This window comes from Fusarium verticillioides, chromosome 6 (assembly GCF_000149555.1).
Source record: "Fusarium verticillioides 7600 chromosome 6, whole genome shotgun sequence".
Lineage (NCBI taxonomy): Eukaryota > Fungi > Ascomycota > Sordariomycetes > Hypocreales > Nectriaceae > Fusarium > Fusarium verticillioides.
Window position 1 is genome coordinate 1,150,661 of NC_031680.1, and position 27,407 is coordinate 1,178,067.

At 48.1% G+C, this 27,407-nt stretch overlaps 14 protein-coding genes across 14 annotated transcripts; 8 read left to right on the forward strand and 6 right to left on the reverse strand.

Moving 5' to 3' along the window:
* Positions 1-42: 42 nt before the first annotated feature.
* On the forward strand, positions 43-752 carry FVEG_02423 (hypothetical protein; the record flags this gene model as incomplete). The annotated part of the gene is made up of 2 exons (XM_018889679.1): positions 43-113; positions 173-752. 2 exons carry the CDS (start codon positions 43-45, stop codon positions 750-752), a joined length of 651 nt encoding a protein of 216 aa, XP_018745880.1.
* Positions 753-1,469: 717 nt separating this feature from the next.
* On the forward strand, positions 1,470-3,009 carry FVEG_02422 (hypothetical protein; the record flags this gene model as incomplete). The annotated part of the gene is made up of 3 exons (XM_018889678.1): positions 1,470-1,753; positions 1,807-2,165; positions 2,216-3,009. The coding sequence occupies 3 exons, from the start codon at positions 1,470-1,472 to the stop codon at positions 3,007-3,009; spliced, it is 1,437 nt and encodes a 478-aa protein (XP_018745879.1).
* Positions 3,010-4,039: 1,030 nt separating this feature from the next.
* Positions 4,040-4,958, reverse strand: FVEG_02421 (hypothetical protein; the record flags this gene model as incomplete). Its single annotated transcript, XM_018889677.1, has 3 exons — positions 4,040-4,622; positions 4,676-4,729; positions 4,783-4,958. The coding sequence occupies 3 exons, from the start codon at positions 4,956-4,958 to the stop codon at positions 4,040-4,042; spliced, it is 813 nt and encodes a 270-aa protein (XP_018745878.1).
* Positions 4,959-5,834: 876 nt separating this feature from the next.
* FVEG_02420 (hypothetical protein) lies at positions 5,835-8,577 on the reverse strand. The gene is made up of 5 exons (XM_018889676.1): positions 8,024-8,577; positions 7,456-7,974; positions 6,737-7,401; positions 6,175-6,676; positions 5,835-6,121 (listed from the first exon to the last, which is right to left on the reverse strand). Exons 1-5 carry the CDS (start codon positions 8,519-8,521, stop codon positions 6,080-6,082), a joined length of 2,226 nt encoding a protein of 741 aa, XP_018745877.1. The 5' UTR covers positions 8,522-8,577; the 3' UTR covers positions 5,835-6,079.
* A 790-nt stretch (positions 8,578-9,367) lies between these two features.
* FVEG_02419 (hypothetical protein) lies at positions 9,368-9,918 on the forward strand (the record flags this gene model as incomplete). Its single annotated transcript, XM_018889675.1, has 2 exons — positions 9,368-9,420; positions 9,489-9,918. 2 exons carry the CDS (start codon positions 9,368-9,370, stop codon positions 9,916-9,918), a joined length of 483 nt encoding a protein of 160 aa, XP_018745876.1.
* A 648-nt stretch (positions 9,919-10,566) lies between these two features.
* On the reverse strand, positions 10,567-12,541 carry FVEG_02418 (hypothetical protein; the record flags this gene model as incomplete). The annotated part of the gene is made up of 8 exons (XM_018889674.1): positions 10,567-10,733; positions 10,794-10,995; positions 11,054-11,140; positions 11,195-11,436; positions 11,489-11,716; positions 11,770-11,942; positions 11,999-12,185; positions 12,235-12,541. 8 exons carry the CDS (start codon positions 12,539-12,541, stop codon positions 10,567-10,569), a joined length of 1,593 nt encoding a protein of 530 aa, XP_018745875.1.
* A 1,271-nt stretch (positions 12,542-13,812) lies between these two features.
* FVEG_02417 (hypothetical protein) lies at positions 13,813-14,325 on the forward strand (the record flags this gene model as incomplete). The annotated part of the gene is made up of 2 exons (XM_018889673.1): positions 13,813-13,835; positions 13,905-14,325. 2 exons carry the CDS (start codon positions 13,813-13,815, stop codon positions 14,323-14,325), a joined length of 444 nt encoding a protein of 147 aa, XP_018745874.1.
* Positions 14,326-14,441: 116 nt separating this feature from the next.
* On the forward strand, positions 14,442-15,788 carry FVEG_15058 (hypothetical protein). Its single transcript, XM_018904149.1, has 3 exons — positions 14,442-14,595; positions 14,654-14,764; positions 14,815-15,788. The coding sequence occupies exons 1-3, from the start codon at positions 14,530-14,532 to the stop codon at positions 14,968-14,970; spliced, it is 333 nt and encodes a 110-aa protein (XP_018745873.1). The 5' UTR covers positions 14,442-14,529; the 3' UTR covers positions 14,971-15,788.
* A 78-nt stretch (positions 15,789-15,866) lies between these two features.
* Positions 15,867-16,283, reverse strand: FVEG_02416 (hypothetical protein; the record flags this gene model as incomplete). Its single annotated transcript, XM_018889672.1, has 1 exon — positions 15,867-16,283. The coding sequence occupies one exon, from the start codon at positions 16,281-16,283 to the stop codon at positions 15,867-15,869; it is 417 nt and encodes a 138-aa protein (XP_018745872.1).
* An 895-nt stretch (positions 16,284-17,178) lies between these two features.
* Positions 17,179-18,330, forward strand: FVEG_02415 (hypothetical protein; the record flags this gene model as incomplete). The annotated part of the gene is made up of 2 exons (XM_018889671.1): positions 17,179-17,526; positions 17,585-18,330. The coding sequence occupies 2 exons, from the start codon at positions 17,179-17,181 to the stop codon at positions 18,305-18,307; spliced, it is 1,071 nt and encodes a 356-aa protein (XP_018745871.1). The 3' UTR covers positions 18,308-18,330.
* Positions 18,331-18,767: 437 nt separating this feature from the next.
* Positions 18,768-19,748, forward strand: FVEG_02414 (hypothetical protein; the record flags this gene model as incomplete). Its single annotated transcript, XM_018889670.1, has 4 exons — positions 18,768-18,903; positions 18,957-19,097; positions 19,150-19,523; positions 19,581-19,748. The coding sequence occupies 4 exons, from the start codon at positions 18,768-18,770 to the stop codon at positions 19,746-19,748; spliced, it is 819 nt and encodes a 272-aa protein (XP_018745870.1).
* Positions 19,749-19,875: 127 nt separating this feature from the next.
* FVEG_02413 (hypothetical protein) lies at positions 19,876-22,327 on the reverse strand. The gene is made up of 3 exons (XM_018889669.1): positions 21,353-22,327; positions 21,083-21,299; positions 19,876-21,035 (listed from the first exon to the last, which is right to left on the reverse strand). Exons 1-3 carry the CDS (start codon positions 22,221-22,223, stop codon positions 19,988-19,990), a joined length of 2,136 nt encoding a protein of 711 aa, XP_018745869.1. The 5' UTR covers positions 22,224-22,327; the 3' UTR covers positions 19,876-19,987.
* Positions 22,328-22,635: 308 nt separating this feature from the next.
* Positions 22,636-25,526, forward strand: FVEG_02412 (hypothetical protein; the record flags this gene model as incomplete). Its single annotated transcript, XM_018889668.1, has 8 exons — positions 22,636-22,780; positions 22,828-22,908; positions 22,954-23,588; positions 23,639-23,841; positions 23,889-23,909; positions 23,963-24,364; positions 24,414-24,736; positions 24,789-25,526. The coding sequence occupies 8 exons, from the start codon at positions 22,636-22,638 to the stop codon at positions 25,364-25,366; spliced, it is 2,388 nt and encodes a 795-aa protein (XP_018745868.1). The 3' UTR covers positions 25,367-25,526.
* Positions 25,448-26,972, reverse strand: FVEG_02411 (hypothetical protein; the record flags this gene model as incomplete). Its single annotated transcript, XM_018889667.1, has 2 exons — positions 25,448-26,728; positions 26,775-26,972. 2 exons carry the CDS (start codon positions 26,970-26,972, stop codon positions 25,448-25,450), a joined length of 1,479 nt encoding a protein of 492 aa, XP_018745867.1.
* Between the last annotated feature and the right edge of the window lie 435 nt (positions 26,973-27,407).

Sequence of the window (27,407 nt, forward strand, 5' to 3'; positions counted from 1 at the left end):
GACCGCTTCTTTCACTAGTATAATATCTTCCGAAATGCGAACATGAGTTCGTGGCTCAACAGATCGTGCCCGCCGCTCGAAGGTGATCGGCAAGAGGAACGACCCAGCACCTCGTAAGTAATGTTCCTTGGATATACCAAATTCCCATAGACCTCTCTGACCTTTTCTCAAGACCATGGCTGGTGCCGTCTCGTATCATCAACTTCAATAACAAGAACTGTGTTTCCGTGCCTGAAGAAATTCTCAAGAACCACCCGGCATTCCTCGCCTGTTGGAAGGGACAACAAACACTCGTCTTCCCGGATGCTCCCTACCATGTGGCTCATGTGCTTCTTCACTACATACACAAAGGGGAGTACCGCAACTTAAAGGTACATGGCACATACCAAGAAAATTGTGCCATTGATTTCCGCACGGCCATCTATGTCTACAAGATTGGCACCAAGTACCAGCTACCAGAGTTGGGCCGATTGGCTGCAGAAAGGACCCGGATCTACGGAGACCAAATCGCATTTCCTGAGATGATCAAGCGCTTTTCGAGCCCTCCCTTTACCAATATGGAGCTACAAGGCGTGCTACGGTCTTACCTCTGCTGTAGAATAACTCGAGAAGACCCCATCATGAGTACGGAAACAAGAGCTGAGTTCGAGAAGTTTATGGGGAGCACTATGATCTCAATCCTGTACCAGTGCATCGCTCGACTTGAGAGAGAGAAGAAGACGCTGAGAGAGACCGTCAATAATCTGCCGTAGAAGCAGACAACGGATTGACTCCAAAATAAGTTGACTACAGATGATGGGGTTTGACGTATGAACTTTCAATAAGAATATCGTGTGTCAAATGTACAGAGTCAGGATATTGCACAGGCGGTCATCAAGGCACGGTTAGTATTGACTTCGAGTCAAAAACGGACGTTATCTAGGCCAAATAATTAGGCGCATGGTAGATAGCTGTAAGTATATCTCAAGCTGATATCACAACATGCATCCATTACCGACTCAACTTTGAAATCCAAGTGAAATGTTTTTAGTAGTTACGAAAAAGTCTGTCGAGATAAATCAACAATAGTACGATCAAACCAAAGATAAGCAATATCAAGGCCAAAGATCTAATTGTATTAAACAAAAATGGTGGCAAGCTAAAAGAGAGTTGCACTGAGGTTGGAGATGACAGTCGTTGACAGGGGTACCCTGGCCAAGCCAACGAGGATTGGGCTTAGCGACTGTTGACTTAGACCCCTGTGCTAACTTAGTCTTAGTCTTCGGCCGTGGAGTTCGTACGAGGTCAAGTTCGTGCGAGGTCAAGTTCGTGCGAGGTTCCATATTAGTGAAGACCGAGATAAATCATATTGGCCAACATAGTAAGTTCTATGTTTTGAATCTCTAAACTCGGCCTAACATTGCTTAGATCTCGTACGAAGCCAATCCGAATAACCTTTCGAATTGAAATAAAAGACAAACCTTCTCACCATGAATCTCTTTCTCTGTCTTCTGCTTATCCCGATTGTTCTCCTAGCATTCCAAGTCAAAAGAATCGTCTCGACCTTTTCTTCTCCTTACTACCGCGCCAAGTTTATTCTCAACGACTTCTGTGAAAAGATGCACTCCTCCGCCGTGTCCGACTCCCCTGAGCTCGAGAGCAACAAGCCGACCGAGAAAAATGACCGAACCCCCCCTGATGGAGGTGCGAGAGCATGGGCTTATGTCGCTGGGTCGTTCTTGTTGCAGTTCTGCTCCGTAGGCTATGTTAACGCGTGAGTCCGACCTCACTTGATCGCTAGAACCGTCCACTAACCTTTGGTATTAGATGCGGCATGTTTCAGATGTACTACTCGGAAGTCATGTTCAAGGACCAGTCGTCATCGGCCTTGGCTTGGATCACCACTCTTCAGATCTTTATGCTCTTCATGTTCGGTCCCGCTGTTGGCAAAATGATCGATGTCTATGGCTGCCGCAAGACACTACTCCCCTTCAGTATCATGGCTGTTTTCTCCGTCTGTATGCTGAGCCTCTGCACAAAGTACTGGCAAGTTATGCTTGCTCAGGGTGTCGCTTTTGGGTTCGCCGCTGCTGGTCTGTCTCTCCCCGCCATGGCAACGGCCACTCAATGGTTCTCTACAAAGAAGGGTTTGGCTGTCGGTATTGTTTCTGCTGGGAGCAGTTTGGGTAAGATGAGCAACGAGTATCCTCGGCAGAAGTGGCTGACACGGACTCAGGAGGTGTGATCTACCCCTGCATGATCCCTCGACTCATCGAAGAAGTCGGCTTCGCAACTGCTGTTCGTTGGACTGCACTCTTACAAGGAGTCCTCTTAGTCATCGCAAATGCTCTCTGCACTTCCCCATTCCCACCTCTTGGCAAAGTCTCGCAACCAGCAAAGAAAGAAAACGTTCCTAGCAGTGAAATCAACGGATCCAAGAAAGGACCATGGGTGTTTTTCGTCCTAGGCTGCTTCTTCACCATGTGGGGTCTCTTCGCACCCTTGAACTACCTCCCAGAGATGGCCTCGCTTCATGGATACAAAGACTTCGCTGTGTATACCTTGGCCATTGCCAACGCCGGTTCCCTGTTTGGCCGTATCGTACCTGGCTGGGTAAGTGATAGGATCGGCTCCTTCAATACCATGATCATCGTGACTGGTTTCTCTGGAGCTCTTGTTCTGGCCTTTTGGCTTCCCCTCGAGTTTCACACCTCTAAAGGTGGTATCATCGTCTTCGCCCTGCTCTTTGGGTTTGCCAGTGGCGGTTTCGTCAGTCTGGGTCCTCCGTGTGTTGTATTCCTCACGGATGACCGGGTTGATGAGATCGGGTTCAAGTTGGGAGGCTTTTGCCTGGCCATCGCCCTGGGTGCTCTGACTGGACTTCCCATCGAAGGGGCTATTAAAGACCGGGAAGGGGATAGGTTTACTGGGTTGATGTGCTTTGCGGGCGCGTCTATGCTACTCGGAAGCTTCTGTATGGCTGCCGCTCGAGTGTCCAAGGATGGCACTCAACTCTGCAAGAAGATCTAGCTGGGATGCAGAAGGTTATGCCACAGTGAGAGTCATGATTTTCGAGTAGAAAGAGGCGAAAAGGATTCAAGCCTAGCAGATAGCCTATTCGTAAAATCAATTTCTACCTAGAAGAGTTCAGGATGATCGCCCATAAGAACCTCGTATAGTTATTGGGATAGTCATCGTGACGTCTGAGTATCAACTCTCTGAAATCAGATTCTATTCCCCACTATGAGATCCCAGACCTCTCATTAACAAGAAGCACATGATAAAAGATCAAGCTCATAATGGAATTCATCTCCTATATCCTCCCACTATATCTTAGGTTGAATTCAAGAATACCATAGGGCATGCGAGGCTGCAGTCAACACTACTTTAAGCACTTATTAAATTGGTCGAGTCACACCAGGGCGCACATAGCCCGGAATTAACATATTCTAGACACACTTAAACCTAATACCCTATGAGATATGCCTGGGATAACCAAAAACTTTCCTTAAGTTTATTGATCTATTTTTCAAAAGACAACCAGATTTATATAATCATAATGATAGTCACTTGGAGTAACAGCTTTAGTTGCGTTTTGCAATGGACCCCACTTAGATCAAAATAATAGACCATTGAGTCATAAATGTAATCCAGGGTGTCTATTGAGGAAGTCTATCTATCCTATTGTGCTATGGCACAAGAACCAGACCATATATTAGACCCCATGTCGCTTTCAGGCAACTCTAGAAGTTCGCGATGTCGAGGCCACCATCCTTTGGCGGCGGTATAAAGATATATATACCAATCAGCCCGGTATAAAGCTGAACATAGTCTAATGCAGCTCTGGCAGCGTCATGGTTTGTGAGGGGAGCGTTAGACTCTGTTTTGATCTGAAAGAAACAGCCATTAGTTCCATCCTGGATCAAGATTAAGTGCATGTGCGAAGTCCACTTGTCTCGAGATGGCCTTTTCTGACCTTGAACGAGATTAGAATCTAGAGTTGCTTCATTGACAGTTCCAGTAGCCTTACATTAGACCCCAATCTCCTCAAAGGTTGGACCTAGTAGTAGTGACGAGGGCCAGGTGCAAAGCGCAAGTCAGGGAAGCGGAGGTTGTTGATTGCACCAAGAAGGCCGTCGATCAGGGCATCGCCAGTTTGGAGGACGAACCATCTGCGGTCAGAATCCATAGCCATTCGGCAGGTAGAAGTGAAGCGACGAGTGATGTAGTGTTGAACATAGGCCCGGTTTCGCTGGTACCATTCGCCATTCGCCATGAGGTTGACTGTGATCCTGGTAAGGGGAATCATCTCCCCATACTCCTCCATATGGGCCAGAGCCAGACGGGCAAGTCCAGGAAGATTGAAAGAAGTTGCCTGACCATTGATTGCCAGAGCATCGGTGAACTCTTGCTCCAGTCTATCCTCATGGGACAGAGCCTCGAAATAAACCATCTTGTACTTAGGTTTAGGGTCCCGTAGGTAGTGAGTGATGATATGAGCTTGACGTCGAGAAGCACCAGGCCAATGGAGAATACCGCCGTCAAACATTTCAGCGAACATGGGGTAGCGGCCAACAACAAACAAGGGCAAGTGGACGTCGCCGTGGGGGAAGCGGATGATGACGGTGATATGAGTAGCGGGGCTAGGTTTGATAGTAAGTAATGATCAGTGAAGCGGGATGGTGCAGATACATACAGACGCGGGCCTCCGTAGACCATGGAAGCATTATTGGAACATCCGAGACCAGGACTAAAGCTGACTGTCAGTAAGAGAACACGACAAGAGGTAAGATTGATACATACAGAGGTTGACCGACGGGAGCGAGGGAAGCATTCTTGGAAGAGCTGCCGGCTTCGACGAGCTGCTCCATGGTTGTACCCTTGATCTCAGGACCACCAGACTTGGCGAGATTTATAGCCCACTTGTCCTGAGATTTCTCTCTAGCAGGCTGCTTGCCCTTGTCAGACTTGTCAGACATGGTGGTTGCTTTAGATCTTTGATTTTCTTGTAGCAAGAAAAGTAGGTTGCCGAGTTTGTGGAGGGGTGTTGTGAGAAGGAGGAAAAGAAGGAAAAGTTGTGGGTGGGAATGAAAGGATATGAGCTTCTGGTGTAACACAAACGCACAGTCTTGCTCCTTGGCCCTCTTCTTACTGTGAGACTGAGCTCTGTGGTGGGCCGGACGACTGCAGCTCCACTAAGGGATGTGACTACCTACCTACTGGACCTCCCCCTAAAGTAGTCAGTGGTGAGTCTCCCTTATGGCCTGTAGCCTTGCTGACTTAAGTCAATGTTGTAGTGATCTGGCTGAGAATAGCCCTGTTTGCGACCAAACAGTCTCCTTCCAGTCAGTGCCCCAAATGCAAGCCACCAAACACTCTCAAAGACAAGTCAATGTCAGGCAATTTACAGATACCGTTGGATGATATGAAACAAAGGAATGACAAAACAAGGCAATGGTTGCTCTGCCATACCTGATTCTCTTCTACCTGCGGTCTGTCACGTATTCACCAACCCTTGAATCCAAGAAAACTAACTTAGGACCGCCATGCATCCAGATATGCTCCCTAGATAATGGCGTCAGCAATTTCGAATTCACTAGTTCTGTGTTATCTATAGGTATGCCTAGGTGACAGCTGCTGGATTCAGAGGTGAGTACCAGATGAGCCAGTGCAAGGCCGAGACCAGTGGAGCGTTCAGAAGTCCTTTGAACATCAGGAGGCTGACAGAAACAAAATACATTTTTTTATCCTCGAGCTTAACTGAAAACCTGCTTACAGACACACAGAAATCTATAGCGTTCTTTCTTCGTACGAAATACCGAGAAATACTCAGCATAAGGACTCGCCCTCTGTATACCGTGAGGCTATCTAGGACCTCTAGCGGTGTCTTAGACAGCATGGTATTTAAGTTTCTCATAAATTACCCCTAGGATTCTCGTTGGATTACTGACATATTCGCATAGAAGTTCTCCTTTAGTATATGCCGAAGTTCCCTAGCCACGAAGTTCCATGAACAAGTTTACAATCACAAGTAAACTACACAGAATCTATTCTCAGTGTTGCCAATATTTGTTTCAGGCAGGCAGAAGAGCGTTGGTATTCAAAACGGACTAGGAGCTGCTGAATCAATGTTCCAAAATCCCTGGTCGACTTTGTCAGTGGCAGTACTTCTTTCAGTGGTATGCATTCACGTACCCAGTCAAACATAATGTCAGGTCCCAGAATTTCTATGCTCCCCAATGCTGTAGGGTCAGGCAACGAGGCTGATGATGTAAAGTCTCCGAAAGTTGGCATGTCTGGCAGCAGCGCTGGGCTTGGTTCAGTGGCAGAAGAACCTAGTCCCTGCGTCGTTGCGTTGATGGGCAAGTCAGTCCGTACAGCCGGGAATGGCGTTACTGGGAAGGTCGTCGACGTAGATTTGGCGAGGCAGTTTGAGATGATACGATTCATGGCATTCCACATTGGTGTTGCTTCTCGTCCCCTCGAGAGCATAGTCTTTTTCAGTGCGTCCAAGGCTCGTGATCGTAGTGATTGTCGGTTGGGAGCATCGAAGTTGGGCATGTCAAGCTCTGAGACAATATGCATGATAGGTTGGAAACATGCATGACTGCCAATATGCCATCCAAACCGCTGGGCGTCCTTATCACCGGGCATAGTATTCAAGCTCTCGATTAGGTTCACCGATTTCTCTAGTATTCTTAAAGTATATGTCAGCCTCTGTTCCTGTCGAAGAAACGTTGTAGTATTGGTTACATACATTTGTCGAACTTCAGGGGTAATCACCAACTCCCGGTATTGCTTTGGTGTTCGCAGCCAGAATATAGACCAGCACCGCCATTCGACCACCGTTGCAAGACCAATTGCCATTCGTTGCTCTGGAACATGTGGACCGCAGTATTGTAGATAGTGTGTTTGGAAGTGATTGACCATCTCATCTACCATGCCCCTGACTTCCTCAAATAAGGACCGAAGCTTGGCAACTGGGCTAATGTTGTCATCATTCTTGACTTCTTGTGATTTCGTCGTTCTTTCAAGCTTATAAGTGCCTCGAACAATTCGTCTAAAGCAATGATGTCCATACAGACGGATCAAGTGAACCGTCATGTCGGTAAACCCAGGCCTAGCAGACGGCTCGTCTAAGCTTCCATCAACGAGGGCTTCATCCGATATGTTTCGTGGAAGAAAGGTGGTAAAGTCCTCGTCTGATATCGTCGGCTCTTGACCCCTGCTTTCTGCAGAGCGATAGTCGAGGTGGCATATCTGATGCCATAGCCTGCGGCGAATTTCAACTTGGACGACATCCATGCCTGTTGACGTGAATAGCGAGGGTTCTCTATGCAGACCTTGTGAAAGCGCCATCTTGTGAGCAAGACCTAAAAGGGTCCAGGTTTTTGCCATGTCGTCTTCTCGCGACTGACAGGTCTAAGGACAAGTTAGCCAGGCAGAAGCTCTGAGATGGGAGATGTGTACACTCACTAGAAGGAGTACAAATGCTTGAAGTACTTCAATGCTTGACGTAGTCAAGAAGTTCTCTCTCCCCAGACCGACTTGCACGCCATGTTGAAATTGGGAAAGGAGTGTCTCTTTTTCTATGGAAAATTGCAACAATGCATCTTCAGCCGAAAGACTATTGATAGCTGAATAGAAGACAGCCAACGCCAATGGTTCGAAAGGGTGAGTATCCTCACCAGAGTGAGCGGCCAAACACTCTTCGCGGTCAGAGCTTGGAGCGTTCATGCCGTACGTGTAATCGATATACTGGATCAGTCGTCGTTTGAGGGTAGGCTTATGAACTATTCTAGTCATTGGGTCAACGTTAGAGTAGAATGTATCCAGTAGAATCAAGCATGTGTCTGCTGAAGGCGGCGCCCAAGTTCTGAGGTCATTCGTGGAAAGTCCTGAAAATGGAAAGGGGGATTCTGACGGTACTGTCGGCAAGCTTTCTCTCGGTGTATCATCAGACTGGCCTCCAAGGAGCATCTTGACATCACGGATCTGGGGTCATCTGTAAGAAGGAGAAGCTTCAGCGAGGAAGTGAACTTACCTCATCAGCCAGGAGAGAGTAGTGAAGAGATGATACCCAGCGTGATTGACCCCCTTGGCCTTCGAGGAGCAAAGCACCATCGTAACCATCGGTTGATAAGGTTTCCGACTGAGGATTCTGTGAAGAACACGGTCCCTGATGATTTGAAAGCGGAGGCTCCGGGTTGAAAGCTGTATCAGCCGGATGTTGTGGGACGGCAGGGCGGCCGTTGAGGGCACGTTCAAGAAGTTGCTCCAGCCGTTCGAGGCGGTTCTTGATATCGTCTTGACCAATTTGTCGGTTGCTTCTTGACACTCTATTCCCACTTGCAAGTCGAGAAGACTGTGAAATTGGTTGTGGACTGGTATAAGTGCAAACACGGTTTCCTTTCTTACACGGTGAGCAAACTGGATGTGCATGATCACACTTTACTTTTCGATGGCGGCATGTCAGACAAGCTGTGATGACACGCTTTCTGTTGGATTGATTGACCTCGGAAGTGCCGGGCTGAGTTTCCATTGCCGAGACCGAGGTATTTGGGGTTGGAAGAAGAATTAATATGACATGAAGCCAATGGTGAGATGGATAGTGAGTGAAAAGAGGTGAGTGGTGGGGAATAAGACGCGCTTAGTTTATGGCCTGAGCGTTAGAGGGCGTATGTCGATTCGAGCTGACAAGCAACGGTTTCTATTGGCCACACTGACGAGCATGTCTGCTACCTCCACTAAGGTATCTTGCAGCTTGTATCAGCTGCCAAACAAGGTTTGCCTCGTCGTCAACTACTATAGTTCTTGATTATAGAACTTATCATATGAATGAAGATGTCGAGTCGATATGTCAACAGCTAAATATACTATATCGGAGCTGTGACGGGGAATCGGTATGATGCGCGTCTTGGTGGCTGGCTTAAGGAAGTGTGCAAGTCACAACAAAATATAAAGGAATGTTCTACTCGGTAGTCAGGGAAGAAATGAGTTCAAACTAAGAATTAGTCATATGATTCTGCAATCTAAGCATATATCTGTTTATCAAGCCTTGCACCATCAGCAACATCTTTCTGTGATATTGGTCTCATCAATAGTTTAGTAGCCCCTAGAATACTAGCCCATCCTTGGTTTACTTATCTACTAAACCAAGAATGACTGTTTACTGTTGTTGAGGACCCACATTTACATTTCGTCCCTGTATCATTGCTCTCCCCGGAATTTCCTCTTTCTTCAAACGATTCCACATCTCAACAGTGAACGCATCTGCAAAATTTGATACGACCTTGCACTGGCTTTGAATTCGCCAGACAACGAACGATCTACTCAAGTCTTGAACGAGACTAAGAGGCTGAAAATAAAATCAAAAGAATCCTTGATCATGGAAGGCCAAGATACCTTGCCGCCCGGCAGCAACCTGAGCGAGTCCGAGTCGTAAGTCTTTCGTAGCAAGAGCTACATGCTTGCATCATTCCGTAGCATCTTTACTGACTGGAAATTAGTCCCTATCTCTTCAGCACCACCAAGATCATCTTTGGTGATAACTCAATGTACTGGGTTTCAACCCATCTGTTGGAGAAATATCCCAAGTTCAGACTCTCCTACTACAGGGACGGAGATTTCGTGAAGCTCAACTGGCTCAACAGCACCCAAACGGCTGGCTTCATGAGATATTTACGCAAAGGAAAATGGGAGAGCCGAAAGCCAGAGGACTTGAACAGACCACTGGACTACTACAACAGGATGCAACAGTGTCTGTCGGTCCACTGCCTCGCTGTGAACTACGGAATGTTCGAACTCTCTAGACTCACCATTGGAGAATTCTCCAGTATGGCTAATCGACTCTCAATCTTCAAACTCGTGGAGATGCTTCAAGAAGTCAGCTCGACACTTCAGAGCAACCAGACTGTTTCGACCGACTACTCCGACTAGCGAGCTACAATGAGCGAGGAGGCCAGGATGGCCGACCACATCGCCAGCTTTCAAAGGCTATCACTGGTCGAACATCTGGAGAACGTCATTTCTGCGGACGTGAGCGAGATGAAGCGCGAGCTTCAACGGTACAAAGAGAGGTACGGACCTCTTTGAACTTTGGAAACGCCGCCAAAGCAGAGGTCGCGTCCTCGGAGCAAATCAAAAATCAAAAGAAGTTATTTGTGCTTCCCAAAGCGCTAAGGAGATAGTTCGTGAATCTTTTTCAAGAGGATGGTGCCAGGAGGTGCCACGGTTTTAATCGAAGGAAGCAAGTTTGAAAGGAAAAAGTCCTTGAGAGGTTACGAGTTAGGATGCTGCATTTGCTCCAGGGAGTGGTTGGTTGTCGAAGGGGCTAAGCCCAGCTTTTTGTACTTCGGATAGCAGAATGAAAGCCCGCATCTGCGGCTTTAACGTTTGAGAATTCACCAGTAGCCTTTAATTTCCAAGTAATAAATCTGTGAAGACTTAGACCCGCTGGGCAGATTGTAGGATTGTTTTCGAATGATCCACCGATTCGGGAAGTCTGTAATGGCTATCCTGACGGTTTACAGTTGACAAAAATGGGCTACGAGCTGTTTTCTTATCCAATCTTCTGGAGTGAAAACCCTAGCTAAGATCTGTCTTCTTTTCCGCCGGGTAAGCCGAAGTCTCCCTATCATCCTGTGATTCTTGCTGAGAATTGGCCTCGGAGTCTTCTGATATCACTTCCCGAGCCTTGGCCTGCCGCTTCCTATCCCAGGCCAGAAGTAGTTGAACAACGGCAGTCCAGACGACTGGGGAGTCAGTTAGCATTCTGTAAACTAGTCGATGGATCAGGATCTCCTGCGACTTACTCAGTAGAGCGTTGAGCACGGTGGACCATGTATAACCCTTTGCAGCCCTGGGGAAATCGGTAGTCTTCCAGACAAAGTTGGGAGCCACGGCTTGGACCACATAAGCGAAATCGTTAGCCGCAGCTACTAACAAGGCTCGCTTTTCGGTATCGGCGGAACAGATCTCGTTGATCCAGCTGAGAATGAGGGGACCGGCGCCGTTCTAGGGGAGCTGTGAGCACTTCTATCGATCTCTGCAAGGTCTAGTATTCAAGACTTACACCAATATTGGCAAACCAGTAAACAAGAGTCCGGTCTCTGTTGTTTCCGTAAAGGGGCATCTTGAGAAGAGCGATATTGAAAGCCATCTGTTAAGGGTTAGTCGTTGTCTGTCTTGTATACCGAGATCATAGTCAACTTACAGCGATAATGGCACCGGCATAGATGAAAGGCCATCGCAGACCCTTTAGAGGTCCATCGGAAAGCCACCCCCAGAATAGAGCCATGACAATGAAGATTGCGGTCGACGGTAGAGGCAAGTTGTTGATCTGAGCAACGGAATACGAGGTGCCAGGCACGGGGGGAGGATCAGCGTTGAAGCTCTTGAGCCAGTATCCCATAGCGGGCTGAGGGTAAGCGTTGTTCCAGAGGACGTAGATCATAGCTATTCTACAGGTTAGTAAAGGAAACGACGCTTGGAGCAGCTGGTATCCTACGGAGGAAGTATGTGTGCCAACTTAGGAGAATGGACTTGAGCTTGGCCTTTGTCCACTTCTCCTTTCCAGCTCGGCCGATGGCGTTCATTCGTTCAACCGAGATCTCGTGCTCCCTTTGCGTAGTCCACCAAGTCTTCACTCCATCTTGAGGAAGGTTAGGGAAGAAGAAGTAGCCCGCAACTGCGAGGGGAAGAGTGATTATGCCGTCGATGATGAAGAGCCAGCGCCCTATGGTTTGATCAGCACCAGGTATTAGAAGACGAGGAGAGGTGAGAACTTACAGCCTGCATGGCCATGGACTCCATTCAAGTTCGTGTAAGCAGCTGCTTGAAGGAAGCCACTGAACATGTTACCAATGCTACCGGCCAGCCAAAAGATCATGGCGCGCTTTCCGATTTCGCGAGGGGTGTACCAAGAGCCGAGCATATAATGAATACCAGGGTAGAAGCCGGACCTGAAGCCATATAAGCCAAAAGAGTCACGTAGACGGTGGAAATTGGATGTGCTTACTCGAACAGACCAACGAGGAATCTCAGAGCGTACAAAGCCTTGTATGAGTGGACAGCTGAAGTGCAGATAGTCGCAATGCCCCAACCGACTTCAAGGGACGGGATAACCCAGCGCGGCGACACTCGAGTAAGAAGCAAATTCGAAGGGATCTGGCCGACGACATAACCCACGGTCCAAATGGATGTGCCTATCGAGTGTCAGTTGAGCTCGGCGTAACTCTGGAACAGGTGACTTACTAGTAACGAGTTCATTGCCATACATGTTGAGCTCTTCCTTCATTCCACTCAGAAACGCATTGTTGACGTTTGTTTGATCGATATTCTTGAGGAAGTACCCAATGGAAGCAAAGGTCAAGACAAAAGCGTCAACCTTGAAAAGAAGCCATCGCTGCTCCTTGGGCAACTCCCAAGTATCCCAGACATAGCTCTTCCAGGACTTGCCGCTCTTTTCGCTCTCTTCGTACTCAGTCGCTGAGTTATCAGTATCGCGATCGTAGCGACGATCATTGACCGCAACAGCAGTCGTCTGTTTGACTTCAGCCATTTCTGATGGCGCTTGCTTGGCGCAGCGTGGCTCGGGATCAAGACAGACACAAGAAAGCTAATGTGTGTAGACCTTAAACTTGGCGAGATCTGCACTTCTCTTTTATACGTCGCGTCTTGCATGGTGGGTATGTAGTCATTGTTGCTAGCGATCGCGTCAATTGAGACGGGGTCCACGGGCGTTATCGCTGCTACCCAACTTGGCCGAAGTGAATAAAGCTATGGGCCGATTTAATCGATAGACTGTTGTAACGATTATCCTGGTCTTGTTTTCTGGTAGGAATGGTTGGCCGAGGTCGGGACGTGCTATATGGCGGGTGTTGCGTGATTCTGGGGTTGATGACACCTTTGGCTTTAGACGGTAATAACGGTCTGGGTCTCTTATCTCTGCCCATGGCGCAAAAGAAACTCGGGCCCGAAGTGGGATATGCTAATAGTACTCTCATCTCTGATATTTAAGCTCTTTGCGGATTTGCTTGTCGGCTGTGTTTGAGTGTCAACTGGTCAGGGTGGGATATCGATAGGGGCTGCGAGATCTATAACTTGGACGACAAAAACAATATTTGCATTGCTAGCCCATAAGCAAGAGATTGGATAGATGAAAAAGACATGAAGCTTTCGAGATGGAATTAGTAAGATACTTTTGCAGAGTCTCACTCATCTTGATCATATTCAACGCCAGCAACAAATGGTTCCGCCGTGGATGGTCTAGACCTATTTCCCGTTCCATATATCCGATGTCTAGCTGCATAATGTCTAGTACTGGTAGGATAGTGGCGTTCAAGATGGCAGCACCACCTCCTCTGCGTTGTATTCGTGGGGGTCGGCGAAGAGACGGGCAAAGTTGAGGACAATGCTAACCGAGAGCTGGTGCTTTGATATCAGTAATTCTCAGACGCAGAAAGGTAAGTTAGGGTTCTTTTCCCCCTTCTGGACAAGTCCCACTAATAGAATGGGCGACCACGAACTGCTGCGAGCTCGACTTGATGTTGATAGAATCTGAGAGTGAATCCACTTTTTCTATTTCCCATCTTCCTCCTCAAGCTCGATTCTCTCAAAACAACGAAACGCGTCACGCAGCCAAATTGAAATTCTTCAGGCCTTCTGAGCAACATTCAATCTGATATTAATCGTCCTTATAAAAGTTATAGTACATCTGCCAGGCAAAGCGGAACCATTACCAAGCCTAGTTCAACTCGACAGGGGTTTGAGCACGCAAGTCCCATAGCTTATTCGCACATCGCTCCGGGGCCGGGAGGCTATACCCGCAGCATGGCGGACCTGATCAACGTTCCGTAAGTACATATCAAGGCTCCTACCTGGTGGCTAAACCATGTTATGATTGGTTGCTGACTGGTTCCAAGCTCTCGTCGTTACAAGATCTTCGACAGCAAGAAAGAGGCGATCGAAATACCCGCTCCACATGTCCTGAAGCACCAAACCTTTGCGGAGCACTTCACCAGAACCAGTCGTTCCAGGACCCGACGTCTTGAAACCGGTCGTTGCTCATGCATCATCGACATCGTCACCGTATTCCTGCGTTATGGCAAGTTCTACAACCTGCACACCGGCCAGTGTCGTTGCATTTGTAAGTCAACCAACTTCTTGACCCGCGCTGTCGCTATTTACGACTTTGCGATCGAGTTCGAACTTCATGCGCTCGCGGAACTGGTCGCAGGCGAAATTCCCAATTTTGCCGAGCGCATGCAACCTACAGACGTCCTCTGCCTCAAGCTTATGTATGGTACGCCCGTGAGCAGTATTTCAACCATAATTGAAAAGTAAAAGACATATGGTACCAAAGATGGTCTGACATAAATGCCCCACGTGATGCGAAGTGTAAAGGGTGTATTTGACCAATAAGCTTCGGAAACATGGCGTCTAAGGTTCCCACTGTTGTCCTATCTGTGACGTCTTGATCTATAATTCTCAGAATACTCCGCACCATACCAAACATTCCTTCAGCATATCAAAGCTGGCACCGCAAACATGTCGATCACTCACACTGTACTCTTTCAGTTCAAAGACAATGTCGACCAAAAGGATATAACAAAGGTACATGGCACAAGCAAACGTTGTTTGGCCACTTGACTGACAAACCGACTGTGCTTAGACATGCGATGATTTCCTTCAACTGAAAGATCTGTGTATCCATCCTACAAGAAAAAAGCCGTACATTATATCACTACTAGGCGGAAAGGATAATTCGCCAGAGGGAATGCAGGTAACTCTCCCAGACCATCATTGTGTGCATTTGACGTTGACAGATAGTAGAATGGGATAACCCATGGATTCGTTGCAACCTTCGAGTCAGCAGAAGACCGTGACTACTACGTCAAGACTGACCCAGCTCACCAGGCCTTCATAGCTAAGGTCGGCAGTGTTGTCGAGAAAGCCATTGTGGTTGATTTTATGAATGGCGTCTACTGAGTCAAACGACGTACCCACTGCTGAAACAGAACCCTTTTTCACCATCAAATTCCAAATAAAAGTCAATTGGATGCAGTCTATTTTCTACCGAATAACAACAAAAAAACAGAATCGAGGTATTCCAGCCAAAAACAGTTTGCAACAAAGGAAACAACGAAACAGCGTGAGCCCATCAACAATAACAACATATGTCCATAACCTATGCATACCTTCCACAGGCATCATCCAGGTGAACTCGCTACATGCTTCCTGTCCAAATTTAGGACGATGCCAGCCCGCCACTCACTTTTCGTGAAATATTTTACCTGTGTGACGATGTCATTTATTGTCTGTTGTAAGGATCGTATGATCCGCTAGATCCGCTAGAAGGCGGATAATAAGGCTGAGCGTGAGGAGGATAGTTTCGGTTCGAGCTACTTTGGGAATAGGGAGGATAAGGCGGCACACGGTTCGAAGTCTGAGTGGGATAATACTGGACAGGAGCCGTCTGTACCGAATATTGTTCACAGTTGACGGGAAGTCTTCGATAGGCTATGCTAGCACTCGAATGGCCGGGGGCTGGAGAAGCGGTTGGAGGTGCATTGCGTTGCCTTCTTCTTGAGCGAAGGTTGGACGTTTCTAGTGATTGAGCGCGCTTGAGCCTGGAACGAGTCAAGGTATCCGCAGGGTTTGAGACTCTGATCGGAAAAGAAAACACTAAATGAACGAAGGTCAAACTGTTAGTTGACCTCAAACAAACCAGGTTGCCACTCCTGGGTTTTGGGCTACTCACCCCCATTGATGAAGCTTTCAATAAAAGTTGAAGAAATTCTCCACCCATTTGAATTTGGGTGTCCTGTCTCAAACAGATAAGGAGTCCCTGATTGTCGCACTCACATAATATCACTCTTGTAGGTCTAGCACTCGACGGTACCACCGAGAAGAATCCCCTCCCAGTATCGACCGGCTTCACCAGTATCCCGGGATCCAAAGGGGTCCATCGTGACGCCCAGTGGTGTGTCAGGACGAGATTCTTCAGTAAGGAAACCCGTCAGAAGGTGGATGATTTCGTGTGCGACAGAAACTCCCATCTGGAATTTGAACAAGTTGTACGTATTCCCTGCAATCTCATGTTTTTCCCGAGCATATACCATGTTGTCGATGATAACTTTACTCAGAAATACCCGACCTGCAATTGCTGCATTATAGTTGCGCAGTTCACGACCCCATGGTAGGCGCTCTGCCTCTGCCTCGCCAGCTACATTTTCCGAAATGTAAACAGGTGGGAAATCATCCTTGATACTTCCAAGAAACTTGCCAACCCAGTAGCCCATATCCTCCAGAGGTTCTCGGTATATATGGATAAGGGGTTTTTCTTCGATTTTGGGTTTCTTTTTAAGATGAGCTGTTTCGCAATTTTGACCACGCTTTACCTTCCCTCCGGACTTTCTAGAATGGCAAGGGCGAGTTTGATGATTGCCTCTGCCGCTTTGAATCTGGTTGAAGTCGATGGCAAAGGCTCATACTGGCCCGTAGCGCCGTACTACATCTATAAGTTTCCCACTGTAGCCATGGTGACCTGGGCTGAAGGGAGGGCTAAGAAATGACTTCAAAAGTAACAAGGCAAAAAAGGAAACTGTTTGAACAATATTCACGATAAAAGACAATGGAAAACGGGTCGTCCAGGTTGGTAAGTTAGCATGGCCATCGTCTCCTTTTGTATTAGAAAGCTATGTAGAGATATCTCACCAAGAGAAGGGTTTGAAGAAGATGCCGCCGAGCCATTCTGACCATCCTTGAAATCAATGTGCCCTCCCAGTGGCTCTTATGGTTGTGTTGGCTTTTGTCCTGGCCATATATCCAGCTGCCTGGCGTTAGTCAAGCCCTTGGGCTATGCTTCCCAGCACCTTCTAAGTTTGCGTGTTGGTTTTATTCATGTTTCAGTTAACGGGCGCGAAGCGATAAAAATGTAGAGTCAACATCAATTTGTTACTATATATGGTGTAAGTTGGTAGAGAGCCTTACGAGGCCATGGATATTCAAGGTAGGTGATGCATCATCCCCGCTTTTTAGTAGAGGTAACGCTGGGCGCTTAAGTCACGCAAGCTTCTAAATTAAGTGTCTATCGTAAGCGCCTCAAACCCCCATCGAAAACTGTTGCTCTCACATCACCAAACTTAACCTTCTTATTCAATTTACCCATAACGAAAGGGCCTTTTGGCAATCCAGATGTCGTCTCAGCAATTTGAAGAATTCACAGCTCAAAGTTACTCCACGAGCAACCAGACCGATCCCGAATTCAGACAACTCGCGATAGACGTTCTTGATGAAAACTATCGAGATATTGTTACGAGAGCAGTTGTACGAATTCTTGATACTGAAATAGCAGAAAAAACATATGCTCAAATTATCGATGGACTACCCCTGGGCGAGGTCGCGTTTGAATCAAGAGGAGGAATGCCTCACCAAGATCATCCTATCAATCATTGCCACGACGAGCTTTGCGCGGGGATTTTAGACAAGGCACGCGAGTTCCGCGATAAATTTGACCCCTTTGTACTAAAATTCGACTCCAAAGTCAGTGTTGATTCTCATATAGTCTTTCGTCTATATCAATAACTAAATGCCGTGTTAGCTTCTGTTCGCATATCAAGCTGCTTCTGCAGGATCACGATCCTCCAATACACGTCTCATCGAGATAATTGCGATAGCAGTCCATCAGATTGCTGTAACCCTCTTCAGTCTTGAGGAGGGTTTGCACAAGAACGATGGTGTCATTGAATGGGCACCACCAAAGTCAGACAAGATCTGGTGGTCACATTGCCCAAATGGGCCTGAACCTACAATGTTCTTCCACCCTTGGTATTTAAGTCACGATAGGTATCCCAACGGGGTAGCGGACATGGCTGGGTATTGGGCTGAATCCCGAATTCTCGGTGGCGTCGTTTTATTCGACCGTCGCCAGCCAGTACCAGGCTCTAGCGTGGACCAGGATGCTATATACATCCACCCTGACAGAGACGACATAACTTATAGAATCTGTCGTTTGACATCCGAGCAAAAGCTTCAGCTACTCAAGTTTCTCACTGCCGATGAGCCAGGCCAGAATCCTCTGCCGATTCTGCCTAGCGAGAAGAACGATTACCGCATTGACCCGGAAGAGTCTCCTGAGGACACTGGGATATACAGGGATATATGGGATCGCTCAAAACTTCGTGAAGATGCTTATGACCAAAGGCTAAGGGACGTTTGGAATAAAGTGGATTATCTCACTCACAGTGACAAAGGCAACGCTGGAGACCGAGCACTGGAGAGAAGAAATAGGATATTCTACGCATATTCTGACGACGAGGCCTGATAAGCGTTTATAGACAAACTCATAACATAGTTGAAACATCCAAAGTACAACAGGCTATATAATTCACCCGTATTGTAAATAGTATTGTCAGGATAAGGGGCACGTTGCTTGCCTTACTACTTAGCTGGGAGCCCAAGGCTTACCTAGGGACAGTGACCAGGCACTCCTGAAATTCACTGAGTTTCTCAGTGATGAGTGCCCCCCATTACAGCCTGATGATCACCAGTAGGTGGCCTGGAACGCCATAAACTCTCCAGATGTGGTTAGTATGCCTCTGAATCAACAACCAGCAGAAATGATACTCCCCTGGGCTTTGCCCTGTGGGCGAGAAATAGCCTTGTAATGGAGCCCACCACGAATAAGAAAGTTACGGGGCTCGTCGTCCCACCTATTTCAAATGCGTTTCTGGCCCTCCCCATCTTCTTTCTTTCACCATCCTCTCGTCCACATCACCATCACTATGAACAACGACAACACCATGAAGGACTTTAATTCCAACCCCAGCTCAAGCAGCAGTGTTCATACTTCCTCCGCTGACCTTGAGGAAAAGAAAGAGGCCCATCATCCCGTCGCCAAGGGCGAGTACCAGCAAGAGGGTAAGTCTATAGTCGGTGGTGTGCTCATTCTAACAAAGCTTACTATTGCACAGTCCTCAAGATTGCTGAACGCACCTATCCAAAGGAGCTTCCCGTTGCCGAGAACATGATGCTAATCCACCACATCCGTGTCTCTGGTGCATACGCTGATGCCCGCGATCAGTTCGCGGCCATGTCTCAGCCGACTGCTCTTGGTTGGTCTGAAGTCCACTGCCTGTACAAGTACCTTCTGTCTTTCCAGCTCAGCCACCCTGATACCAAGACGGGGTCACCTCACCAAGTACTGGGATCTTCACTACTTCTTGACCGCCGTGTTCTTCAACTGGGAGACTGGAAAGGAGATCGGACCCCAACCTGTCCTTCCTGAGCAAGTCTTCGACGACTATGCTAAAGACGTTGGCCTGCTCATCCGTGACCTCGACCCCGTCGTCAACAAGGGTGGATCCCTTGATGCCTCCGGACGCTGCATGTGGGACCAAGGCTATTTGGCTTTCAAGGTCAACCAGGAAACCCTGGAGTGGCATGTCTCTTGGATGGATTGTAATGGCAACTCTTTGAAGCGGGAGGACGTTCAACTGTACGACAAGTACAACAACAACCACAAAGAGGCATTCAATGCCGTCATTGAGAATTTCGACCGAAAGCAGAACCAGCGAATCATGGCTTACAACTAGAAGCTTGCCATCCACGCTGCTCGAAAGAAGGTCATGGAGTTCCACGAGAATGGTTTCAAGATGTACATGAAGTTCTCCAGCCACGAAGACATCGACATCAAGAATTGCTGGCTCGTCAGACACTACATGCCCAACTTGGGCGAGTCCGTGGATCACGAGCTCGACTACTGAGTATTGAGAGTTTGTAACTAGGTATTACTGCCTATGGTTGATACTTTCATAAGATGATGTATCGGTTGGTGGCGGAAAGGCCGGAAAGATAGCAAATCAGAGAGCTAAGAAGCATAAATTGCCACAACGTGATACCGCCCTGCATGCTTGCTGTCGTCATTCCACTGTGAAGAACAACATCGACATGAACATGTGCTTCTTTCTGACTTGAAAAACGTCATATAATTTGTTATGCCGTATTACATATTGTGCAAGATCTGTTCAAAGCCCTCTACCTCGATCGTTGGGGGTCGAGACCACCTCTCCTTGAGGCTCGCCACATCGCCCTGTCGTCCCTCGCCAACATCGGACGAAACAGCAAAGATCGAGGTCTTCAACCAAAGTTCCTGACTAGGCTCTAGTCTTCTTGTGATGCCTACGGATGAAACGGGGATCAATGTTCGCTGGCACACGATGTTCGTGTTGGAGTCCGGCTTCAGTGCGTAGCTCTCCACATCAACTATTTTTCTGTCGAAAAGAGCTTCGGTCAGAATTCCACTGGAGCCAGCTTTAGACGATATGATTGTAGATCTCTCATCAGAGAAGTTTCCCTCGAAACTGCCAGGGACGACTCTGTCGGGGACTGGGAGCGTTGGCAAGTTCATCCCATCAGCATGCTTACGGCCATTTATAGCGAAACCTCCTTCAACAACGTGAAGCGACTCAATAGGCTTCTGGCATCGTATGCGGTGCATTCGAATATGCCAATCAGGCCATTGCTCGGTCGGCGGGATCAAGATCGTATCGACAGCCACGGCTCGATCGCCCCAAGGATACCATCTTACGCTCGCAATGGAAGCATTCGACACACTCTGGTTATCCGTCTTTGTCATCAGAGTCCCAAACTTAACTTCATCGCACTTCCACTTGACGGCCCAAGTCTCTCCGCCATCTCGGCTCAGCGCCAGTTGGTTGTCTGGTGAAATTTGTTGGATTAGGGGGCCTGTTGGAACGGAGAACCCAAAGGCCGAAGAATACGCAAACTTGCAGTACTTGGCTTGATTGGCTTTCATCGGCCAGGCAACGAATTGTCCAGGAGTTAACATGAAGTGATGATTACCTTGCAGTTGGTTGCACAGTATTTGCTGAGGAGCGCGGACGACTTGTGTAGGGGCTTCCAAGTGCGGATACGGAAGTGGCTCAGAGTTCCAGAATTCGTCGTCGGCACTCAGGCCAACCGCTATAAGTGTTTTGAGGCACCAGTATACGGACTGGGGAGAGTTGTAGTCTTCGGCCATGTACATATTTCTGCTGATGTTAGTGGCACTTCTGCTTAGTACTACGGCTCAACTTACGGGTACAACCATCCAATCGTAAGGGTGCCATCGGCCGAGAAGATGTCCCCGGAATGTTGTGCCCACCACCTCAGATGTCGGGTCAGGAACCCCTTGATTGCTGCTGGTGAATCAAGAGGTTTAGGCATGTTAGGCACCTTGGCAAACGCCAGCACGCCGAAGAAGCCTCCGCAGGCAAACCGGTACGTGAGGGATCTACCGAATGGAATCGAAGATCCTGTCTGTTGTTAGCTTAACGTGAACATTGTTTATGTTCGTGGCATGAGGTACCCTGAGAGTCGAAGTATCTCCAGAAATGGGTTCCAAAATCCCTGGCTCGTTGTTGATATATCTCACAACGCGACTGATCTAGATCAGCGGCGAACTTTGAGTAAAGGACCTGCGAGAACTGAATGGCGAAACTACCAGAATAGTAGTCTGCTTGCCGTCCTGTTCCCACGGCATCTCGACGTCCGGTCTTCTCAGCGAGCTCCTGTTCCTGTCTCGCTTGCTCAACTGTTTGCCAGGGACCATCCGCTGACCATCCATCTCCGATGTAGAAGCTATCCAATAGCTCAAGATCTGAATCCATCTCTTGCTTGACTTCCGAGAAAGGGAGGCCGCAAGTCTTCACTAAAGCAAGGTTGCAGAAGACGCGAAACCAGCGCCAATTTGTCGGGGGCATTTTCTTGCCGCGAATTGATTTCAACCAGTTCTTCAAGTTCTTCTTTTGGTCTTCGTTCAATGGTTCATAGAAACGCTTTGGTGCTGCTATGAGAGCAAACGCTAGCATCTCTGCCTCCACCATTCTTTGGTCCATATCGTTCATGGCCCCCCAATACTCTGGATGATGGGGGTCGGTTCCTGCGATGAAGCCGTCGACCCATGGCTGAACGAGCTCATCTACCCGAGCTGCTAGGTCCTTGTTGGTGATAGAGTCATACCCGAAAAGCAATGGCGCGATCGCCCATAGCGGCCTTGCAAAGCCTTCTAATTGTGCCGCCGACTCATCGAAATGCGCACCTGTCGCAATTGGAATACGAACGCGAGATTTCCCAGGTGAGAAATATTGTTTTAGAGGATTGATCAACGCAATTATGGCTTCAATAAAGTCATCTCGGGTTTGGAAGGGGTTGTCGGAGAATCCTGGTAGTGGCGGCATTTTTTAGTGTAACTCGGAGTGAGATTGGAGAACGAGAACTTCAAGTTACACAAAGTGAGAGATTAAACAGCTCAACGAGGAGAAGCAAATTTACGGAATCTTCAACTTAAACATCATCGACATCACAACACTTTTTGGCTCACGACACGATAGAAACGAGCTCTCGACAATTGAACAGCTCCAGCCTCGGGCGTCGGCCTATTCGTATCCGAAGCTATCATCAGCTGATGGTGATCCCCCTCCATTGGCTCGCTTGCAACACTATCCCCATGGGGTAATAGTTCCAGAGCTTGTTTTTGGCCAAGGATCGACATACGAACGCCTCCTCTTCTCTGAACTCTCTCGTTATTACATAAACTATGCGATCCCTCGGGCAGCGGGCGAACTCTATAATCACACAATCACAAGCAAAATGGACCATCAGAGCGTGCCTTTAGGTGGAGCTGGCAATGGGTCTGCCGCTGGGGATACCGAAGTCCCTTCGTGTCAGGGATGTCGGCGGCGAAAGCTCCGCTGCTCCAGAGACAAGCCAATGTGTAATCATTGTCAAAGATTGGGTACGTCGAGGCATTCAGGGATGAGATACAGTGACTGACTATTGTAGACTCGCCTTGTGTATACGACACCAAAAAGAGCAAACCGGGGATCAAAACTGGGGTCATAGAAGGCTTGAACCGTCGAGTCGGTACGTAAAACGGTGATAATTCCACTCATAACTGACCAAGATCAGAGGCTCTGGAGAACACAGTATTCGACAACGCGCAGCCCCCCAATCAAGCTACTTCATCTGAGTCTTCACAAATTATTGGGGCCTTCTCGAGTCTCATTCAGGAACTTCGAGGCTTGGTTCACAACACGGCGGGCTCGTTGTCATTGCCGCCCGCTCACTCTTCAATAGCCCAAGCACAACACGCGACACCGGGATCTGTAGCTCTATCATCCCCGAACGATGTCCAACATCAACCGCGAAAGAGACGAAGGGTGGACAGCTGCGGCAACCCGAACATAGAGCTAGCCAGTCAGCTCAATGAGTTGGGAAGCACTTCAACCCAATTGCCCCCTCCCGAACTCCTAGAAGAAGTCATCAACGCATACTTCATTTTGGTTCAGCCATGGATACCCATTCTACACGAAACCCGTTTCAGGAGCCGCTTCTACAGTCAAGAGCAACTGCCCTGTCTCACTGTGCTACTGCATGCAATAGTAGTCGCTGCCGTCCGCTTTGTCGATACTGAGAATGGAAAGGTATCTGAGAAAGAGCTGGAGACATGGACCTCGAGATCCAGAAGCATAGTGCTTTTATCAGCTATGGACGGCATGTCGGTCGAGAATTTACAAGCCCTCAGCATCATAGCCTTCACAGATGTAAGCACGCTGTATCTATTGGGAAGCACGTCTAATTGGGGTATTCACAGATGGGTAATGGAGACATGTCCAGAGCTTGGCCTATCATAGGCTCACTCACAAGGACAGTCGAGTATCTCCAGCTCAGTGTTGAAACGGACGACCGACAGCAGGGACCCCTACTAAAGCCCCTAACCTCTTTGTCACCGTCGCAGAACTGGACTCAAGAGGAGGAGCGGAGGAGAGTTTTCTGGAGCATCTTCAATCTCGACAGGTAAGCTTACACCGTCTGATGGTTACAGACACCAGCTGACCGCTTAGGCTTTGCTCTGTGATGACTGGGTAAGGTTGAACAAGCCAGGATGTAACTAGTCGGTTCATACTTACAATCTCAGATGGAACACCAGCTTGACATCCGATGATGTTCGCAGACGATTACCAGCAGATGGAGGCCTATGGCATAAAGAAGAAACAGTGTTGACTCCCTACTTCGGTATCTGGGATCGCTCGGCCGCAAAGATGGGGAATTCCATTGTCTTCCTTCCAGCACACTACCCAAGTCCTGACCAAGTCGCCGAAGCACCACCCGAGACACCATCAACAAACACGACAGCACCCAAGGGCAACGACACAGTGGACATGACAACTGTCGGGGCGTTCGCTTACTGCATCGAGGCGACAGAGTCCTTGAGTCGAGTTACCACTTACTTTCTCCAACAGAGAATCAACTTCAGGGATCGTCAAGAAGTCGGGAATTGGCTTACCAGATTTAAGGAGCTGGACCTACGCCTCGTCCAGTATGTCTCAACTTTTCACCTTGAAAGCACTCATTAACAGGTATTGCAGCTGGAAGATGTTCCTCCCTCAAAAGTGGAAAGACTCCAACATCTCGCGAAGACCAACCATTATCAACATGGATCCAAACCTGACGTTAGCTCATATCACTCACAATACCTCTATGATCTTACTGCATCAGCAGATCGCGTATCCATCACCTCAGTGGACCAGCATCGTACGGATGCCTAGTGCCCATAGCGCAGAGACATGCCAGATCGCTGCGGCAGAAACGGCAACAATTACACGCAAGTATCTCAAGTACACACCAGAAAATAGCCCGGTTAATAGCCAGTTCGCTTTCTGTGTGTTCGTCAGTGCTCGCGCATTGCTTGGTAAGATTTCTTCTTCACTAATGCTCATGATCTTCGACTGATGATTCCGTAGTACACTGGAGATTCTACAAGACTGATCTAGCCCCCGAGTTCTGGGTTCTGGTTGAAAGCCTCGATGACTTCTCTAAGAGATGGGCAGGCCCTTTGTCTCGATTGAAATCTGGTCTCTCCTTACCCGGGAAGTACAGCGCTCAACTACGCTCCCTTCATAAGAAATGCACGGAAGATCCGGATTATTCTCCAGATGTCGTTGGATACTCGACCGATAGCTTTGCAACGCAAACATCTAATCACCTCAGCCAAGGGCAACCCGACAATCAGCACAGCAGCCGAGCTCGGGCTGGAGCATCCAGCGCTTTGCAGAACTCATTTGATAGTGGGACCCAAAGATCTATTCTCAATCCTGGTCCTCCAGGCGGTCATCTCAGCTTCCTTCCCCAAATATCACCTACCAATCCCGGGGTGGAGCACAATTCACCAGATGAGTTATCAGCTATCTCCACCGTTCTCATGGATCAGGACTTCATGCAGTTGGATCGAGTCATCAGCTTCGATGACATGATGTTTACAGCTCAAACGATTGACGATCAAGGGGGGCCTTTCTCTATGAATAACTGGACGTTAGGATAACCAAGGTATATCACAAGTATATTATAGGAAGTAGATGCATCTCTTGACTAATTCTGCATATGAAATTCCAGGAGATGTTATCTATACCAATCCCATCTTCAACAACCTGTTCCCAAACTCAATCAAGTAGTAATCCGCATAAACCAGTCCATGATCCCAATACCTCTTGTAGTCTTTGGCGTTGTGATTCGCAGTGGCGTTCTTCAGAATAGCCTCAAAGTGAGCTTCGGGCTTCAAGTCTTGAACCTCAAATTTTCCATCTGATCCTAATGTGACTTTCGACTTTTCCTGTGCAAGGGAGAAGTCGAGCGTATCCTTGACGATTCGAATCGCCATTGATCGATATCTCTCACTCAAGTCGGGTGATCCACTTCCAGCTAGAGCTTGCGAGAGAACAAGCATACCATTTGCAGCAATTATGCCTGCTGACGAGTCTCTCAATGGTGCAGAAGTATCAACCGGGGCGTCAAAGTCCCAAAGAGGAACGTATCGACCCTTAGTGCGGTTCTCTCCAGGGACGGGGAATTCGACGCAATCTGGGGACCTGAGTAGTCTAAAGATGAAATATTCAGCTAGTCCAATAGCCGCATCCAGAAAGTCGGGGTCCTTATTCCAGTTGTACGTCTGCGAGTATCCGAGGATACCCCAAGCTTGTCCACGAGCCCAAGTTGAGTTGGCCGCGTAGCCTTGACCGGTTCTCTTCTCCTTGACGGATCCGTCTTTGGGGTCGAAGTTGACAACATGGAACGTGCTGTACATGGTTCTTCCAACAGAGTCGTCGGTCTCCTTTCGTAGCAGGGCCTTGATCAAAGCCTTGGCGTGGGCTGTTGCTGCTTCGGCCATTTCAGTCTGGCCAGTCTGTGCAGCTGCGTAGTACAGCAGGTCGAGATTGCACATCGAGTCGATAATCACCAGAAAGTCATCTGTCATACTAGAAATATCGACACCGTTTTGTGATAGGACATCCCACGATCGGATAGCGCCAACGTTGACGTTGTATCTTGTGTAGAGTGAGCGTGCGGCAGTGATGATAGACTCAAGGGCTGTCGTCTCGTGCAGAGTCTCCCAACGGACTCTCATAGATGGCTGGATCATGAATGACATATCGTGGGTATCTGTTCTCTGGGAATACTCATGGAGCGGATCAGACCAAGCTCGTCCGACGTCGAGCAGTTGCTTGAGCAGTTGTTGCTTATGGGCATCTCCAGCTGAAGCTTGGGGATACTTGATGAGACGCTCGATCAGCGAGTATATGGAACCTGGGAAGAAGCCACACGTCCAGAAGAGCTTCTCACGAAGGATGTATTTTCCAGCATCTGACCCAGTCTGGGGGACATATTCAGGGTATGCCAATGGAGGGTTCTATTAGTGTCAGTGAGGTATTCACATTGGTATGAAGAGCGCTTACGTTGTTGACAAGGCCTGACTCTGCAGCGTGGAGGATCTTTGCTGTGATGTTATCCTCAAAAAGCTCTGAAACGACAGATGATATGGACGCTTTGTGAGGCTTTGCAAATAAGGTACCATTTTTTGTAGCCTCATTGCCCTTTGTGTGGCCGTTCATATGGCCATTAGTGTGACCGTTGATACCGTTGGAAATTGTCATGATTTCTGGTAGTGAGGGGCAATTACGAGTAAATGTGTAAGTTTGATTCAATGGTTTAGTGTTGGTTCCTTTAAATGCTGGTCACAATTGATCTGCAGTTGTTCTCTTGTCTTAGACCTCAGCCTGAATGTGAGATGCCCGAAGCTCCGAAGGAATTAGCCCGAGACTTGGCCCGATGCCCGCTGCATTTACCGTAGTGGGCCATTGGGCAGTGGATCTCTAAGTTACGGGACGTTCTCCAAGGCGGCTTTTTATCTTCCACGAGCTACTCCAGAACTTATGAACATCACATGTCATAAGATGCTCGTAATGACACAGAGAATCTGTTATTTCCATCATACCCCTACTTTATATGATATATAAGCAACATCTGAAAACCAAACCGCGTTCAAATCTCGCGTTTTGTTCTGTTTTGCCCAACAAACCGCGTTCTAA